Source organism: Calliphora vicina, chromosome 4, assembly GCF_958450345.1.
Source record: "Calliphora vicina chromosome 4, idCalVici1.1, whole genome shotgun sequence".
Taxonomy (NCBI): domain Eukaryota; kingdom Metazoa; phylum Arthropoda; class Insecta; order Diptera; family Calliphoridae; genus Calliphora; species Calliphora vicina.
The window spans coordinates 43,146,699-43,166,590 of NC_088783.1; the positions used below are offsets into that span (position 1 = coordinate 43,146,699).

At 35.8% G+C, this 19,892-nt stretch overlaps 1 protein-coding gene across 1 annotated transcript; it reads right to left on the reverse strand.

Moving 5' to 3' along the window:
• Positions 1-12,953: 12,953 nt before the first annotated feature.
• Muc11A (Mucin 11A) lies at positions 12,954-19,617 on the reverse strand. Its single transcript, XM_065507682.1, has 2 exons — positions 19,477-19,617; positions 12,954-18,887 (listed from the first exon to the last, which is right to left on the reverse strand). The coding sequence occupies exons 1-2, from the start codon at positions 19,516-19,518 to the stop codon at positions 13,185-13,187; spliced, it is 5,745 nt and encodes a 1,914-aa protein (XP_065363754.1). The 5' UTR covers positions 19,519-19,617; the 3' UTR covers positions 12,954-13,184.
• Positions 19,618-19,892: the final 275 nt, after the last annotated feature.

Consider the following 19,892-nt stretch of genomic DNA (forward strand, 5'->3'; position numbering starts at 1 on the left):
AAGACATTAGTAGAGAATTTTCGTTATGGCATTTAAAGGATTACTTAAAATGTGATAAAATGTCAACGTGACCTGAATACATAAATAAGTGAGAGTTTTATAATAAAAACCGAAAATAAAAGAGCTGAAACTGAACTGAAAAATGCAAACATACACACTTACACTCATACAAAATAGAACCCAAAACCCCCGACAGCTAAATTTTGAATAACAAGCTCCAAAAATAACGGGAAAATATTTATATGTTTGTAAGTAGTATCTTGTAACGAGAGCGAAAGAAAAATTCTTGTTTGCATTTTATAGAGTAGAATATTTAGTGTAAAATGTTTTTAACCTTTAGCTATTTTATAAAGCAGTTGGAATTACAGAACTAGCAGTTTAGATTGTGGTGAGATTATTGCAAAATATTTTGCAATGCCAGGTTATTAGTATAAGTATAAATTTCAATTCCAAATAATCGGAAATGTTCGAATATTCTCGTAGGAAACAAATCTTTTACGTACTACAGTCACATTGCTGAGTTTTATATTTTCTTGATCACATCACACTTCTATTGATAAACATTATATTAACATACAAACGCCGCTCTTTCTCTAACACCAACTGTTTATTCAAATTCTAGTTCTTTACACTTCTATTGCAAAGAAATATTAAACCTAAGTATTTATAAATTTGTTTGACAAAATACTATGCATAACAGTTTGTCTGGCAAAAGACACTAAATACAAACAAAAAAATATAACACAAAAATAAAATTATAAACAAACAACACTTCAAAAACGAATTACTAAAGACGGGTACAAAAGATACTTACTTGCTTGCTTACATATAAAAAGGATACATTTTTGCATATAAACTCACTTATACTTTTGTATCCATCTATCTATCGCTGCAATATTTGTATTTAACGCATAGACAAGTGTTTGTACAATTTAGATACAGACATATACTAAGTATATGTAAAGAAAGACTTTCATTGGAATTCTCTTAAGTCTTCTTTATGTTGATGGGTTTATTGGTAATCTCTGCCAATAATGTTTAAAGTTATGAATATAAAAATTTGTTTATTTTCTTAATGTTCATTCTGGTGGTACATGCCTCATAATGTTGGCGGGGATTTTTTTTATACATGTAAAAAACTTTAGAGTCAAGCCGAAATGCAAGTTCTTTTGTGTGTGAAAATTGTGTATGTGAGTAATCTTTTTTAATGTTAGTTAAAGTTAAGTATTTTGTTTTACTAGTTTGGAGATTTGATGGTGGCTTAATGAATATTGATTTATGGCTATGTACTGATTAATGCTTTAATTTATGAGAAATTTAAGAAACATATTTTTTCAATTAAATTTAATACAAGATGAACTAGACTATTATTTAGCGCTTTATTTAAGCTACGTTATTTAAACAATTGTGACTTATTTATTGCTGACAGAAAACAATTGTACAGAAATTATTATAATGTGAGTAACCTGAATTCGGTGATACCATCTAACCTTTCATAATTTTATAGGATTACTATCTCCAAACATCAAATGAGTTATGTAGAAGTCATAGACCAATATTTCCCATTTTCAATAGCAAACAAACCTTATCAACAAATATTAATTGTAAACAATTTTAACCTATAATAAATTGTATTATACATCAAGCTCTATCAACGTTGCCGAATCTTTGCTTAACAAAGTGGTCTTGGGGAATTACACAATGAAGGGAATCTGTCCAGGCAGTCCATGATTGAAGCATTTACAAATACGCAAACAGTTTATTACAATATTAGACAAAGATGTTCAACGATGTTCAAAATCATGTATAAGAAGCTCCATGCTTTTTTTGCAACAAAACGTTATTTTGCAATATTTGATTTATTAAATATTTTGCAACACTTACGTACGCGGTTAATAACATCACTTATATACATACATATATTTTAAGATCATGGCCTTCATCTATATAATGTAATCATTATAAATGTCATCCTCAATATCACTTTCGACGACCGTTTCAAAATCACATTCTCCATCACGTTCAACTCCACTTTAATCTAAGTTAAAATTTTGATTATTAATTGCGATTCTTCTAATATTTCGCCAGCTAAATAACAAATATTTTATTCCGTACCTTTTATTTTCATTGGTTCAAGTCCTAAGCTAAAAATTTTGAAAGATTTGTTTTTAGAATTGTAACTTCTAGCAGTAATATTTATATATTTATAGAAGGAGCTATCGAAACACTCATCTACAGTGATCGAAAGTCCCTTTGTCTTTAGTTATTTGTCGAATTTCAGAAAGAATACAATTTTTGTGAGTCATTATTACTTATTTAAATTTGAATTTATGAAAAATTTTAAGCAATTTAATAAATTTAAATATATATGAACATTTATTCGTTTTATTCGATTATTCTACGTAAAATTGTTCGAATTATTTGTTATTCGAAAATGGCCATTTTTAAATTGTTAGAATAATTATTCGTAAGAAATTATTCGATTAATCGAACGATCATTAGTCGAATGGATACCCTAATGTACATACTAATGTGGGTCTGCGACTAATATTTTTATGTGTTACAAATGGAAAGACAAAATCACTTTTGTGATGGTGGTTATGAAATAATAAATTAACTTAAATATATCAAGAAAATATTGTCGGTCAAGCCCGACCATATAATACCCTACACTAAGTAAATGAGCAAAAACATTTTTCTTTTAAAATACCAATAATTTATATTCCTGAGTTATTTTCGAAAGTGGGCCTTATATGGGAGCTATGACCAATTATGGACCGATCACTATGAAATTAGGTCGTGTCATTTATGTCTATATGAAAGATATTTATGTCGAATTTTGTGTATATACCAACATTTTTAATAGATTTATGCACGTTAAAGTGATTTTCGGAAGCGGGTCTATATGGGAGCTATGACTAATTATGGGCCGATCGTAACAAAATTTGGTGAGATGAATTTTGTATATATAAAACTTATTGATCGAAATTTGTGTAGATACATATATAAATTAAACATTTATGACGGATAAAGTCCAATTTCGAGAGTACATTTGTATGGTGGCTGTGTGAAATAATGGACCGATTTCAGCCAGTTTTAATAGGCTTGTTCCTTTAGCCGAAAAAATATATGTTCCAAATTTTATCGAAATATCTTCAAAATTGCGACCTGTACTCTGCGCACAAGGTTTACAGAAAGTGGTTCTAAGTCGTGGTTTTTGGCGTTACAAACATCTGCACAAACGCATTATACCCTCCTCACTATGGTCCTGAAGGGTATAAATATGGAATTAACTGATAACAGTTAACAGTGGATTCAGGTTTTACAAAAGCAACTTAGTGTCTGAAGAAAATTTAATCGCAACAATTCGTGCACGAAACTTTTCGTCCAAATACTGTATTCTAGTGAAATCAAATAGTGCTAGATCATATGATTTCTGTGTTTTTTTGCTAAAATAAATGTTTCTTTGAGTAACACATTAGAATCAAAAACTTTCTATATATGTATAAGATAAAAATTGGACAATTACCCTGAAGGAAACCTGAGGACAAGTGTCTCCAAGTCACGAGTTTTGTCGACAATTTTGGTGACTTTTTAGCGACATTGTCAACGAAGCGTCAACGAAGACGACTCTTCAATCTGTTATGAATTCATACCATTTCTTTTTTTAATTTGTTTAATACAACGTCAAATGTTAACATGAAACTGCATTCATTATTTACATCTACTTCAGAAAAGTACAAAAAGTGTAGATTATAATTACTAAAATGTACTAGTGAATCAGTACCTAGTCAATAGTAATATCGTCAGTAGTAGACTTCCAATGACACGCACATGTTAAATGTCTATAGTAAATAGCATTGTCTGGGGTAAAATAAGTCACTAGTACTGGTGACTGTGTCAATAGTAAATCAGTATAGTTTCACTATTGACACTTCCTGCAGGGTAGTTATAAAAAATACAAAAAAAACTTAATAAATTGGTTCATATATATTCATGAATTGCAATTATCTCGAGTACCAGGGGGTCAGTTGACTTCAGTGTAAATTTGAGCAATCTGCGTCATTTAGTTTATAATTTGAGAGCAGACTACCTCGTGATTAGAGGAGAAATTGGTAAAAAGTAAATTTCGTCTGGTCATTAAGCATAATTTTTTCGGAAAAAAGCCATCACTCAAATAAAGACTAAGCTTAATAAATACAATGATAATTATGCACCATCAATTTCAATGGTAAAACAGAGCTTCGCTCAATTTCTTTGTGGCAGTACAAGCTCGGAAGATGCCGAATAATCTGTACGACCAGTTGAGGTATCATCATCTGAAACTTGGGTATTAGAAAGCTTTCCGCAAGATAGCTTCCGCGTTTCCTCACAATCGGTTGCACGAAAGAGTACACAAATTTGCAGTTTACAAGACATGAATTAGACTATGAAATGCTCCATCTTCCACTCTATTCTCTGGATTTAGCCCCGAGTGACTATTTCTTGTTTCCAAACCTGAATAATTGTCTCGGCGGAAAGCTTGTTTATTTCTAATTTCATCATGATATTAGTGGAAAAAACTGTTAATTTTTTTAGGTTAGCTCTTGTTTTCGAGATATACCATTATTTCGTTTAGCCTATTGAATAAACAAAACAAAAAACATATTCCACAATCAAATTACCTTTAAGTAAGACTCATACTTTTTTTAATCTGATCTGTCGTTTTAGAAATATAATTTTTTTTTTTCTAAAAAAAAAATATTTTTTATTTCGAAATTTTTCTTTTTTAAAATGAAAAATACGTTGTTAATTTTTTCTACGCATATAGAAAGCTCAAAACAAAACAAGCCCTAAATGATAAAAATCTGTCTACAACTTTTGATTTTACTGGAATACAAAATTAAATAAAGTGTAATTCAAGCCTTGAATTATAGCCAAGCAATTTAAGTAGTAAACTTTTTTTCAGTAGCATCTCCAGTAAAGCTACGTTTCCGCATACAACGTAATCGGCACCGAAAACGAAATTCCATACATTTGCACCGAAAAAATGTTCTGAAACGAACTTTGGAGTATCGAAAATTCAAACATTACAAAATAAGAGCCACCCTAATGTGTGTATTTTAAATTATATCAGATTTGCCATAAAATTAAGCTGCTATCTCTAATTAATGATAAAAATATCAAATTATTACCTGTCACACTGTATTTATGCAATTTTCAACAAACGTTGCAATACAAAACCATCATAACAGTTTCATTTACATTCTGTTTTTTGCGCTAACACGATTTTATAGATTCAGTGCAATGTAATGTAATAAAATGCTTTTGTTTTAGTGCATAAGTTTCCAAAGTTAATTAAATTAAATTCTTTCAACCAAATGCATAAAATCCCCAACCAAACACTAATTAAAAACTTACATTCCACTTACCCCACCCTCACACTATCAACTTTTTTCCATTTGCCACAACTACACAAAGCAATAGATTATATTCTATTGCCACGAATAAACGCAATTTGCAAAAATACTCAGTCGCACATGGTTTTATAAACCAATGTCTACTCAAATGTTTAAATTTTTTTCCCTCTAAAAGTGTAAATATATTTATATGAGAAAAATGTAGTAGAAACTAATGTGCGTATAACAACAATATTAACAAATTTAAACAACAACAACAAAAACAAACATTATCGTAGAACCATTAAATATTGTTGCAATTTTAGCAACTAATTATTTTGAAAAATCATATACAAACACTCACACCTACTCTGGTAAAATCACTGAAAATCTGTTAAAAATCGCTCGAATAACAACACACAGTTAATGTAAGTTAATATCTTTTGATGTTTTCGGTAATAATTCACTTTGTTTGCCATCATGCCCTGGCATCTGAAAAAGGAATAGCTACTAACAAAAAAAAAAGTAGAAACTGTAGAGGAAATAGTAAAATTTTGTATAAAATAGGAATTACTTTTGAGAATAAATAACGAACGACTTTTTGTTGCTAGTTAAAGGCCTTTTATAACTTTCTGAATACTGATGATATTGAAGACACTAGAAAGACTGGTTGATGTCCATTTCCGGAATATCTTCATTCCAGGTAACAACTCGCATAGTTTAAAGGAAAGGCTGTGGAAATAGCCCTGCATGACATTGTCGGTACTATTGAGGAAATACCTGACAGAAGAGAGAACAACTTCTTTGGCTATTGAGGATGCACTCAACAAAATTTCTAAATAATGTAGATCCAAATGTTCTTAAATCAGTGGCATTATAATCTTTGACAGTTTTAATTTTCAAATACCGAAATTCCTAAAACGGGGAAAATGTGTTCCAAAAACTGAGTTTTTTTATAAAAGTGCCTACTGTGACGTTATTTACTGTGCGATAGGAAAATAACTTTGCAGGTATTTAAACAAGACATAGAGCTATAAAAAATTTAGCTTTTTCGAGGATCGATGTTTTCTCTTTTTAGAATTTTTTACTGAAACCTAATTCTTTTATTTTTTTTTTAATTTGGCTAAGTTTGGATAGGTCTGGGGGCGTCTAGGTCCGCGTTAGTTAGCCAAGTTTCACTTTACACGCTTTCTTTTTGGATCATATACAAACTGTATATAGTCCCGACGAAAAAATTTTTCTACACAAGAAAAAATATAGGTACTTTTTTGGGAAAAAACTTAAAAAATACTGCCATTTTTACATGTTCCAACTTTGGATGCGTGTAACTTTTTATAGGGATGAGATAACTGTTTGAATATTATTTTGATAGTATTCGATATTTTATCGCAAATGTAGGTGACATTTAAAAAAATCGAACCACAGTAGACCCGACATATCTAAAAAACTAAAAAGAGATCCAGGAAAATTAAAAAAATAAATAAACCTAAATAACTCTTGACCTAAAAGTGCTAACATACATATGTATATATGTTTTTTCTAGATCTTCTCTAGGGACATTTATATTTTAAATATCAGCTTATTCGGATCATAAATAGATTTTTGAGTTTCGCTAATTTAGTGTAAAGAGCTTTATTTACAAACTTTGGTATCATTGGTGACCCCCATTGACATTTTTCGGAAAAAAATTTCGTAGAATATTTTGATCCTTAAATGTCCTTTTTGAAAGGACTTTTTATAATTTTATAGAAATAAGGGTCAAATTGACCCCTAAAGAGAGGAGATAGAGGGTTAAGATCTTCCACAGAAATATTTCCCATAAAATTCTACAATATAACTCTGACAATAAGAATACTCTCAGGCATTAACTTACAACATTTTTTTCATTTAGTATAATGCTCCCTTCGATCGAAAAATGAAGATTTTACCCACTGTGAAAAAAATTCAGACCAGCTCACAGTTCGGCCAAAGGCACCTTTGTCCGGCCAAAAGTCGAAAAAACAAGTTTTTAGTTGGGGGTTTTTTGTCATTGGGTTGGTTAAAGAAATGCTCTAGGAGATAAAAAATTATCATAGTAAGGTCCCTTGTCTCAAATGCCCATCATAATTTCAGTTTGAATGAGGCCTTCACACGAATGGCAGACTACCGTAGGAAAGATCGACTAGTAGGAGTTTCCGTTAAACACGTATCAAAGTTTTTGTAATCAAGCAAATCAAAGGAAATAAAATGGATTCTACAGCTGAAGGTAAGTATAATACGCAAAATCAAAATCTGAATGTAAATTTCGAAATAGTAAATTTTAAGAAAGTGATATGTAAGGACTATTTATACCCTACACCACCATAGTGGGGAGGGTATTATGCGTTTGTGCAGATGTTTGTAACGCCCAAAAATATTGGTCTAACACCCACCTTAAAGTATATCGATCGACTTAGAATCACTTTCTGAGTCGATTAAACGATGTCCGTCCGTCCGTCCGTCTGGTTGGCTGGCTGGCTGGCTGGCTGGCTGGCTGGCTAGCTGGCTGGCTGGCTGGCTGGCTGGCTGGCTGGCTGTCCATGTAAACCTTGTGCGCAGAGTACAGGTCGCAATTTTGAAGATATTTCGATCAAATTTGGTACATATTACTTTTTCGGCCCAAGGACCAAGCCTATTGAAACTGGCTGAAATCGGTCCATTATTTCACCTAGCCCCCATACAAATGTCCCCTCGAAATTGGACTTTATCGGTCATAAATGTTTAATTTATCTATGTATCTCCACAAATTTCGCTCCAAATAAGTTTTATATATACAAAATTCATGTCACCAAATTTTGTTACGATCGGTCCATAATTAGTCATAGCTCCCATATAGACCCGCTTCCGAAAATCACTTTAACGTGCATAAATCACTTAAAAATGTTGGTATACACACAAAATTCAACATAAATAACTTTCATATAGACATAAATCACACGACCTAATTTTATGGTGATCGGTCCATAATTGATCATAGCTCCCATATAAGGCCCCTTCGAAAAATCACTCAAAAATATAAATTATTGATATTTTAAAAGAAAAATATTTTTACTCATTTAATTGGTGTAGGGTATTATATGGTCGGGCTTGACCGACCATACTTTCTTACTTGTTTTTATTTTTAATTTGTTAAACCAAATTGATGTGATTGAGTGAAATTTTTTTTCCTGCTCTCTAAGCTATTGTAGGTAATAAGTCAAAGTATTAGTTAACAAATAAAATAAAATTTAGCTGCAAGTATTTGCAAGTTGCACTAAGTTCGGCAAAAAAAAATTTTTTTTTTTTGATAACTACCTTGCAAAAATACTTACTAGAAGGTTTACGGCGCATTTTTTTTTTGCTTGTAAGGTGGTATGCTTTAATTTACATGACATAACATAAAATAAATACCACATTTATATACAAAAATATACAGTAAACTCTCGAAAACGTGAACTAAGGTAGAGCTACATAAATACATATGCATGTATTTGTTAATTTTTAATAAATTTTTAATTATATACCCTAATAATATCAAAACAAAAACTTTTAATCAGTTAGAAAATTTTGTTTATTTTTTTTGTATGAAATGACGCCATATTATTTCGGCCATTTTGAATTTGCAAATTCTGATAACGGATTCGTAATCAGCGACCCCCATATACAAATTTGTGGATCATTTTGTACCATTTTCGACTTTTGCCCGCACAAGGGTTCCTTTGGCTGAATGGTGCAGCAGGACTATAAGTTTATTCTACAAAAATGATTTACTCAACATGTCCTTTCAGAATAATAGGGTCGCTATTCTGTTCCAAAAATGCTGTATCGTGATGAAATTGGCCGTAAACAAGTTTTGTGTGAACCTAAATTTTTCTACCTGCTTTTGTGAGGACCATAATTGCAATAAAAAAAGGCTGGAAAATATTGGCGAGGCGGACAGATCAGTCTACGCTGACGGTTTGAAGACGGAAGCTTGCTCAGGTTCGATATAAAGCTACCGAATGACGGATTTATATCATTGTATCATTGATGCTGCTGCGGGAAGGATTCGTGTGTTTATTCGCGAGACGACAGTACACGCCTGCGTGAACAGCCTTGACCTAAAATCGAATTGTCTTCTCGATTACTCTCTGTTCAAGCTTAAACACATCCATGCCGAGATTATATGGGTTCTGGGACATTATGATATCTAGGATACTCTCTCTCGATGAATGCGTAGCGCACAGAGAAATTTTTATAACTTGATCGACTAATAGCGACGTACATAATTCGTTTGGTCCACAATGAGAGTAGATTATATAGAACACTGTAGACATTTCTGACACGATGAAGAAACAGAACTTTCTTGAAAATCTCGAATGAATTTGTGGCGCACAGGAAAATTTTTTATAACTTTGATTGCACTATTGATCTTGATTGACGAATAGCTACATAACTCAAGTGGTCCGTAATTAGAGTATCTGAAATGCTGTCGATATTTATGACACTACGAACACCAACAATTTATTGGTAATCTCTGGATGAACGTGTTGAGCACAGGGTAATTTTTATAACTTTTGTTGCACTATTGATCGTGATCGATTACATAATTCGGGTGGTTCACAATGAGAGTAGAGTATCTAAAACACTCTAAATATTTCTGACAAGAGGAATAAACAGAACATTCTTGATAATCTCGAAAGTATTTGTTGCGCAAAGGAAAATTTTTATAACTTTGGTTGCACTGTTGATCTTGATCGATGAATAGTAAAGTAACTCAGGTGGTCCACAATGAGATGGTTCATTTATAGAGTATCTACATCAGATCTCTGCTGGCTTTTGCGATGAACTATATCAGACTTCTTAAAGAAATATTATTTTGCTTGTGGGTTACCCACATAATAATTACTGCCAAAGTTATTAGGATAATGAGAAGGAACAATCGACACAACTGCTTCTATGGGACAGTCCCGGTCTAAAAATGCATATACTGAAATATATCAGTATGAATCTTTTTCATGAACCAGACTATTTTAAAGATGTATCACTGAGGGATCTAATCAAGTTTGAATTGGTTTTTATGAGAATCACAAGTTTCGCAAATTCGTTCTGGTTATAAACAAAACGATCTTGTTGACAATCCTCATGGTCACTGCGGATGACCCATGAAATTATAGGTCGTCTGATAGAAAAAACCAATTCAGAACTCAACTTTGACCATTCAAAAAGCATTTAAATAAATTGCTTACACCATTTCAGAAACCTTGGCAAAGCGTTATACGAAAAAGATTCCAACATACAGATCGGAATTCGTCTGCGATCGGTTAAGATCAATAAGCAATGAAGGGATATTTTTATATATTTAGGAAGGGCAACTTACGATCTTGATGAAAGCTAAATTACGAATACTCAGAATCATTTCAATTGATTTTGTATATTACATTTTTTATGAGGTAATAGAAGACATAACCTAAAATCCCTTACAAATGTATACAGTCTGTAAACATTAATTCAAATTAATGCTAAAGGATAATTTGACAATAATGTTTCGAACTACCCGCAATAGATATCAAATTCTAGTTACTAGGAGTTTGTAAGCTCAAGTATTACACTAATTGTCTGTAATATTTAGAATAGAGCCCCATATTACTTAATGCCGCCTTAAAGATTTTACCGTAAACATGACTCTATGGTAATTCTAGATTTTTGTTGCCTTCATTAGTGTGGCAAATTCAAATAATAAATGATGCGGAGACTAAAATTTCCCTACTCAGTTTACACAACACAACTCGTTGTTGCATGATTGTTTTGTGTGTTGAAAAGTGCGAGGTAAAATAATTGTTTGTTACTGCTAGTGAGGCACAAAATTCTATAAGCTGTTGATTGTATTTGGTTGTTATAGTATGCAACCATGGTAAATTTGTTTTCCAACGGAACAGCAGCAGTAACATCCCTGTATCTCAGTTTTAAATTATGGGTATTATGTTTTTTTGTTTTTTAAATCATTTAACAGACAGTGGCAGGTTTACAAGTAAACATGTATATTTTTTGGTATCATATGTAGGCATAAATCTCGGTGGTAAGACTAAAATGTTGTGTTTTTTTATAATATTTTCAGGTGGTAGAACATTTACACCAGTGAGTCGAACAAAAGTCTTGGAAGTGCTTCACATAATAGTGATTAGTCTGTATTTGCCTATGTTAGTTAAAGCCCGCTTATTTTATTTTGAATTTCGGATGTGAAACCATTTTCGAAACTTTTGAATATTCATCAAATGAACGTAGCAGAATCGTCAATAGTTAAAGTTATTTGTCCATATCTTTGTCGACTGGCATATCTGGATCAAATAGGGCATCTATTGGGACATTGAGTTCGACTGCAGCTTTAGAAAATCTGGTGAATTGGTATTAACTGTAGCATTATGATCTACTGTATCATTTGGATTAACTGGTGATAGTTTCTTTTGTGTATTGGGGTCAGCAATTTTGGATTAGTTAACCCATTGAGATAAAATAGATATTAACTGATGGATTCAGATCTACTGATACATTTGGATTGACTGATTCTTTTGAATTAACTTTAAAATCTTCAAAATATGCCACTTTTGGGTCAATTTTCTGTGAGACCTCAAAATATAGAGTTCATTCTTTCATTAATACTGCCAATAGTTGTATGAAAAACATTCCGATTTTTATTATGTTAAATTTTGTTTAACTGAATCCAGCGTTAAACGGGGCATATTAGTATTTTCTTTATGCTGCTTTTGTCTACATATGTATGTACGAAAGTATGTCTGTGCATATTTCTATTACATCTCAACAATTTCACATCTTTCATCATGAAATTAGCTTCACTGATGCTGAAACAAATTGCGATAAATTTGTGTACTTAAAGGGTCTTCAATTTTTTTTTGGTGTGTTACTATCATTTGCGTTTCCCTAAGAAAATAAAAAGTTTTTTTTTCACAACTTCGACTTTTAAAAATGAAAAATCAACTTCAACAATTTGTTTTTTTTAAACAATCGTAGAATTGTTTCATTATGCCTTCAATTCTTTCTTTGGATTTCTACCCCCTGTGTTGAAAAAAAAGAAAAATATTGTGCACAGAAACACATCAGAAGTTTAGTATAGATTCTCACTTGCTACTGTTGTTACAAAAAAGTACTTTGAAAGAAATTGTAAAATAAAAGGAAGCCTTCAACCCTAATAAACAATAAAAACAATAACATTCACACACATACTGCAAAATTGCTGATAGTCTGCAGAAAGGGCTCGAAAACTGTTTCCACTAAAGTTATTTTCAAAGTGATTTTTCATCATTCAAATCAAAGTACAAACAAAGAGCAATTTCTGTCACAACTTTGGAGGATTTCAATTTAGTAGAAAATTACCTTTTGTTTATGGCCGCAGTTACATTACAGCAAAACTCAATTTCTGCTTAAAATAAGGGAAGTATGCATACAACCACAATACGAAAGCCACCTAAATACTTCACATCAAAGTTATTTATTTTTGTAGGCGTGTTTCCCTTAGATCTGTCATATTCTCTAGTTCTTCTATAAAGCTAAATCAAAGAAAATGAAAAAATGTCTTCACTGTTATTTCCTTTTAAATGTTTAGAACAAACAACAGTCTATTTTTTGATTGCTAATATCAAATCGAATATTTAAATTTTATTAAGTTTAATTTTGAGGATTTACATTGTTTTTTTCGTTTAATAAATAGGATCTATAATATTATTAATTTTTAGACAGATTTTAAAAATATAATTATAAAATATACAGTTATTCAGCATTCAAGTCGGCATATCTAGCTTAAGTTTCCAGTTTTTATTCATCTTTAAGCAAACAGTGTACCTTGTTCTTTTTTACACATTTTTTATCTTCGAAGTCGAATTGCTTGTCATCATCGCAATGTAAGTGAACGAATTTTGTGTCATCTGATTTTTCAACACAACGATAGTATTTCTTACAGTCTCTCACATCGGGATATATATCATCTTCACTACACTTGTCATTCTTGATCTTCTTTAGGATCTTCTTGATTAGTTCTTTTTTGGCCTCCTCTTTTTGCTTTTCCTTTTCTTCGCTCTTCTCACTGGATTCTTTTGTATCATTTTTTTCCTTTTCTTCCTCCCTCTTTTTCTTTTCTTCCTCCCTCTTTCTCTTTTCTTCCTCCCTCTTTTTCTTTTCTTCTTCCTTCTTTTTCTTTTCTTCCTCCTTTCTCTTCTTTTCTAGCTCTTTCTTTTTCTTCTCCTCTTCCTTCTTATCCTTCTGCTCCTTTGATTTGTCTTCTACTGAAGCATCTTCGTTGGAAATAGGTTTTTGTTTCACAGGTTCCTTGGATTCTGTAGATTCAGTTTCTGCAGTTTCTGGTTTCTCTGAAAGTTCTGGTTGGCTTGGACGACCAGGTCTACCAGGACGTTCAGGTCTGATTGGATGATGCGGAATAATTTGATGGATTCCGCTACCCGAATGTGGCCAATCTGGATGAGGACGACTTGGATATCCGGGTCTTCCTGGGCGGCCAGGTATAATGGGATGCAGGGGAATATTAGGATTGATTGGAGAATTCGGGTTCAAAGGAGCATTTGGATCAGCTGGTGCATTAGGGTTGACTGGTGCGTTGGGATCAATTGGTGCATTAGGGTTGACTGGAGTATTTGGATCTACAGGAACATTGGGATCAACAGGTGCATTGGGATCTACTGGAGCATTGGGATCAACTGGAGCATTGGGATCAACTGGTGCATTAGGCTTGACTGGTGCATTAGGGTTGATTGGTGCGTTGGGATCAACTGGTATATTAGGGATCACTGGAGCATTAGGGTTGACTGGTGAATTGGGATCAACAGGAGCATTGGGATCAACTGGTGCATTGGGATCTACTGGAGCATTGGGATCAATTGGTGCGTTGGGATCTACTGGTGCGTTGGGATCAACTGGTGCATTGGGATCTACTGGAGCATTGGGATCAATTGGTGCGTTGGGATCTACTGGTGCGTTGGGATCAACTGGTGCATTAGGGTTGACTGGTGAATTGGGATCAACAGGAGCATTGGGATCAACTGGTGCATTGGGATCTACTGGAGCATTGGGATCAATTGGTGCATTAGGGTTGACTGGTGAATTGGGATCAACAGGAGCATTGGGATCAACTGGAGCATTGGGATCAACTGGAGCATTGGGATCAACTGGTGCATTGGGATTAATTGGTGCGTTGGGATCAACTGGAGCATTAGGATCAACTGGTGCATTGGGATCTACTGGAGCATTGGGATCAACTGGTGTATTAGGGTTGTTTGGTGCATTGGGGTCCACTGGAGCATTGGGATCAACTGGAGCATTGGGATCAACTGGTGCATTGGGATCTACTGGAGCATTGGGATTAACTGGTGCGTTGGGATCAACTGGAGCATTAGGATCAACTGGTGCATTGGGATCTACTGGTGCATTGGGATCAACTGGGGCATTAGGATCAACTGGTGCATTGGGATCAACCGGAGCATTAGGATCTACTGGAGCATTGGGATCAACTGGTGCATTGGGATCTACTGGAGCATTGGGATTAACTGGTGCATTGGGATCTACTGGAGCATTGGGATCAACTGGTGCATTAGGGTTGACTGGTGTATTGGGATCAACGGGTGCATTGGGATCAACTGGAGCATTGGGATCAACTGGTGCATTGGGATCAACAGGAGCATTGGGATCAACTGGTGCATTGGGATCTACTGGAGCATTGGGATCAACTGGTGTATTAGGGTTGACTGGTGCATTGGGATCAACGGGTGCATTGGGATCAACAGGAGCATTGGGATTAACTGGTGCATTGGGATCCACTGGAGCATTGGGATCAACTGGTGCAGTGGGATCAACTGGAGCATTGGGATCAGTTGGTGCAGTTGGGTCTACAGGAGCATTGGGGTCAACTGGTGCATTGGGATCAACTGGTGCATTGGGATCAACTGGTGCATTGGGATCAACTGGAGCATTAGGATCAACTGGTGCATTGGGATCAACTGGTGCATTGGGATCAACTGGAGTATTGGGATCAGTTGGTGCAGTTGGGTCTACAGGAGCATTGGGATCAACTGGGGCATTGGGGTCAACTGGTGCATTGGGATCAACTGGTGCATTGGGATCAACTGGTGCATTGGGATCAACTGGAGCATTAGGATCAACTGGTGCATTGGGATCAACTGGGGCATTGGGATCTACTGGAGCATTGGGATCAACTGGTGTATTAGGGTTGACTGGTGCATTGGGATCAACGGGTGCATTGGGATCTACTGGAGCATTGGGATCAACTGGTGCATTGGGATCAACTGGAGCATTGGGATCAGTTGGTGCAGTTGGGTCTACAGGAGCATTGGGATCAACTGGTGCATTGGGATCTACAGGAGCATTGGGATCAACTGGTGCATTGGGATCAACTGGTGCATTGGGATCAACTGGAGCATTAGGGTCAACTGGTGCATTGGGATCAACTGGTGCATTGGGATCAACTGGAATATTGGGATCAGTTGGTGCAGTTGGGTCTACAGGAGCATTGGGATCAACTGGGGCATTGGGGTCAACTGGTGCATTGGGATCAACTGGTGCATTGGGATCAACTGGTGCATTGGGATCAACTGGAGCATTAGGATCAACTGGTGCATTGGGATCAACTGGGGCATTGGGATCAACTGGAGCATTGGGATCAGTTGGTGCAGTTGGGTCTACAGGAGCATTGGGATCAACTGGTGCATTGGGATCTACAGGAGCATTGGGATCAACTGGTGCATTAGGGTTGACTGGTGCATTGGGATCAACGGGTGCATTGGGATCAACTGGAGCATTGGGATCAACTGGTGCATTGGGATCAACAGGAGCATTGGGATTAACTGGTGCATTGGGATCCACTGGAGCATTGGGATCAACTGGTGCATTGGGATCAACTGGAGCATTGGGATCAGTTGGTGCAGTTGGGTCTACAGGAGCATTGGGACCAACTGGAGCATTGGGGTCAACTGGTGCATTGGGATCAACTGGTGCATTGGGATCAACTGGTGCATTGGGATCAACTGGAGCATTAGGATCAACTGGTGCATTGGGATCAACTGGGACATTGGGATCAACTGGAGCATTGGGATCAGTTGGTGCAGTTGGGTCTACAGGAGCATTGGGATCAACTGGTGCATTGGGATCTACAGGAGCATTGGGATCAACTGGTGCATTGGGATCAACTGGTGCATTGGGATCAACTGGAGCATTAGGATCAACTGGTGCATTGGGATCAACTGGTGCATTGGGATCAACTGGTGCATTGGGATCAACTGGAGCATTGGGATCAGTTGGTGCAGTTGGGTCTACAGGAGCATTGGGATCAACTGGTGCATTGGGATCTACAGGAGCATTGGGATCAACTGGTGCATTGGGGTCAACTGGATCATTAGGATCAACTGGTGCATTGGGATCAACTGGAGCATTGGGATCAGTTGGTGCAGTTGGGTCTACAGGAGCATTGGGATCAACTGGAGCATTGGGATCAACTGGTGCACTGGGATCAACTGGTGTATTTGGATCTACAGGAGCATTAGGATCAACTGGTGCATTGGGATCTACAGGAGCATTGGGATCAACTGGTGCATTGGGATCAACTGGTGCATTGGGATCAACTGGAGCATTAGGATCAACTGGAGCATTGGGATCAGTTGGTGCAGTTGGGTCTACAGGAGCATTGGGATCAACTGGTGCGTTGGGATCAACTGGTGCATTGGGATCAACTGGTGCATTGGGATCAACTGGAGCATTAGGATCAACTGGTGCATTGGGATCAACTGGAGCATTGGGATCAGTTGGTGCAGTTGGGTCTACAGGAGCATTGGGATCAACTGGTGCGTTGGGATCAACTGGTGCATTGGGATCTACAGGAGCATTGGGATCAACTGGTGCATTGGGATCAACTGGAGCATTAGGGTCAACTGGTGCATTGGGATCAACTGGAGCATTGGGATCAGTTGGTGCAGTTGGGTCTACAGGAGCATTGGGATCAACTGGAGCATTGGGATCAACTGGTGCACTGGGATCAACTGGTGTATTTGGATCTACAGGAGCATTAGGATCAACTGGTGCATTGGGATCAACTGGTGCGTTGGGATCAACTGGTGCATTGGGATCTACAGGAGCATTGGGATCAACTGGAGCATTGGGATCAACTGGTGCACTGGGATCAACTGGTGTATTTGGATCTACAGGAGCATTTGGATCAACTGGTGCATTGGGATCAACTGGTCCGGATGTAGGATCAGCAGGAATTGTGGTAGAATCTACTGGTGTAGTTGGATCGACTGTGGTATTGGGATCAGCCGGCCCATTTGTAGTATCAACAGGAACAGATGTTGGGTCAGCTGACAGGGTGGTTGTATCAATAGGATTATATGTTGTTTCACCTGGCAGGTTGGTTGTGTCTATAGGTAAAGATGTTGGGTCAACTGGTAAATTGGGATCAACCGTTGTATTTGGATCTAAAGGAGTAGTCGGATCTACTGGTCCAGTGGGATCAACTGGCAGATCTGTGGGATTAACTGGACTATTGGGATCTACTGGACTGTTGGGATCCATTGGCGCATTAGGATCAACTGGATCTGTGGGATAAACCGGAGCAATTGTTGGATTTACAGGTGCATTGGGATCTACTGGAGAGGCAGTAGTAGTTTCGGCTGGAGTGTTTGGATCGACAGGTACAATTGTTGATACTATTGGTGAGTTTGGGTTTTCTGGTCCAGATGTTGGGTCTACAGGTGTATTGGGATTAACTGGATCTAAAGGTCCGGTTGTAGTTCCCTCTGGTAAACTTGGATCAAGCGGAGCAAGTGTTGTTTCCTCTGGAACAACGGTTGTTTCCACTGGTAACTCGGGAGCCAATGTAGGTAATATTGTTGTATCCTGTGGTACATCAGGAATTATTGTTGTTTCCAAGGGAGTACTAGTAGTTTCATTTGGAGCAGTAGTAGTTTCAACTGGTGAGGCAGAAGGTTCAACAGGAGCTACCGATGTTTCAGTTGGAATAACTGGCGCAGCAGAAGTTTCAATAGGGGCAGCAGTAGATTCAACTGGAGCAGCAGTAGATTCAACTGGGGCAGCTGAAGTTTCAACTGGGGCAGCAGAAGGTTCAGGTGAAGCAATTGGTGTGCTGCTTGTTGCAACAGCGGCTGATGTCGATAGAGGACCCTCGGTTGAGGGACTAGGTACAGCAACATTAGCTGTGGTATTGACAGCAACTTCGGTTACCGGTGCATCAGTTGATGTTTTCAAAGGTACACATATTTCAACACCATCATTTACACATCTAGAGTTCGTTGGACACAGCTTGGCACTTCCACTGGCAAACATTTCACCTCTAGCATTGCTGACACAATCCTTGTACATAAGAGGACCCACACAGACCGCAATTTTGCCATTACAGTTTATATTGGTTGCACCGCCTTGAGCTGAGTTAGTGGGAGAAGATGTTTCCACAAGTTCTTGGCTTCGTGCAAGTGCTGAAAGCTAAAATATATAATTGAAAGTATGTCTAAGTTAATTTTTGGTTTCATAAACTTTAATAACACACGGTATACAAATTTTAGTATACATTTGGTTGATAGGAAAGGTTGTTTTGTTATTCAATAAGAGTTTGCTTTTGTTAGTTTAAGTTTAGTTTAAGAAATAACAACTTGCATATGATATTGCATTTATCTCGAATGATTTAAGAGATATCCAAGTCAACAATATTCCCGGTAACTTTTTATGGGTATAAATTATTATTTTTCAAGCCATGTTTTATTATTTTATCCACCATTTAAATTTATTTTATGAAAAATAAGTGTTTGTCAATTAAAAGCCAATATATTAGTTTTGTTTTGGTTATTTAAATTGCAATATGTTTAAGCTCAATGATTTTTTGTAATTCACATATAATTTTGATTAATAATTTTTGTTTGAAATTTTGTTTGTACACACAAGATAAATCCAATGGTAGTGAAGCATTTAAATTTAGAATTTTGTTGCGTTTTATAAGTTTTCGAAAGAGTTTATTAAACCACTTGTTTTAAATCCTTTTGGAATAATGTAGTTAATTTTTGAAACAGTTAATTACCACAAGCAATAGGAATACACTGGATATTTTATTCGTTGTCATCGTTTAGATTCGAAAAATAATTCGTTACTATATTCGTTTTTGCGGCGTTTGTGCCTTTTTATGCAAAATGTCTTATCAGCATCTTTTGCACAATCAAGTAGAAAACATCTGTCTGTATCATTTTCAAATTTTGTTTATTCGATAACAATTATCTCTGGTTATCTGCGTTTTTTTTAAGTTTGGTGTGTTGATAAAGTTTATCTATTTTAGCGAAAATACTTATAAATAATTCAAATAAGTTCAATGTGAGACAGAGATGCCGTCTGCTTTAGGGATTTAATGATTGTATGGGAAGTTTTAGGTTTATAAAGAGAGTACTACCTCACTTTGAGAAATTATTGGTGTCAAATACACTTCAGAAATTTAAAACAAGT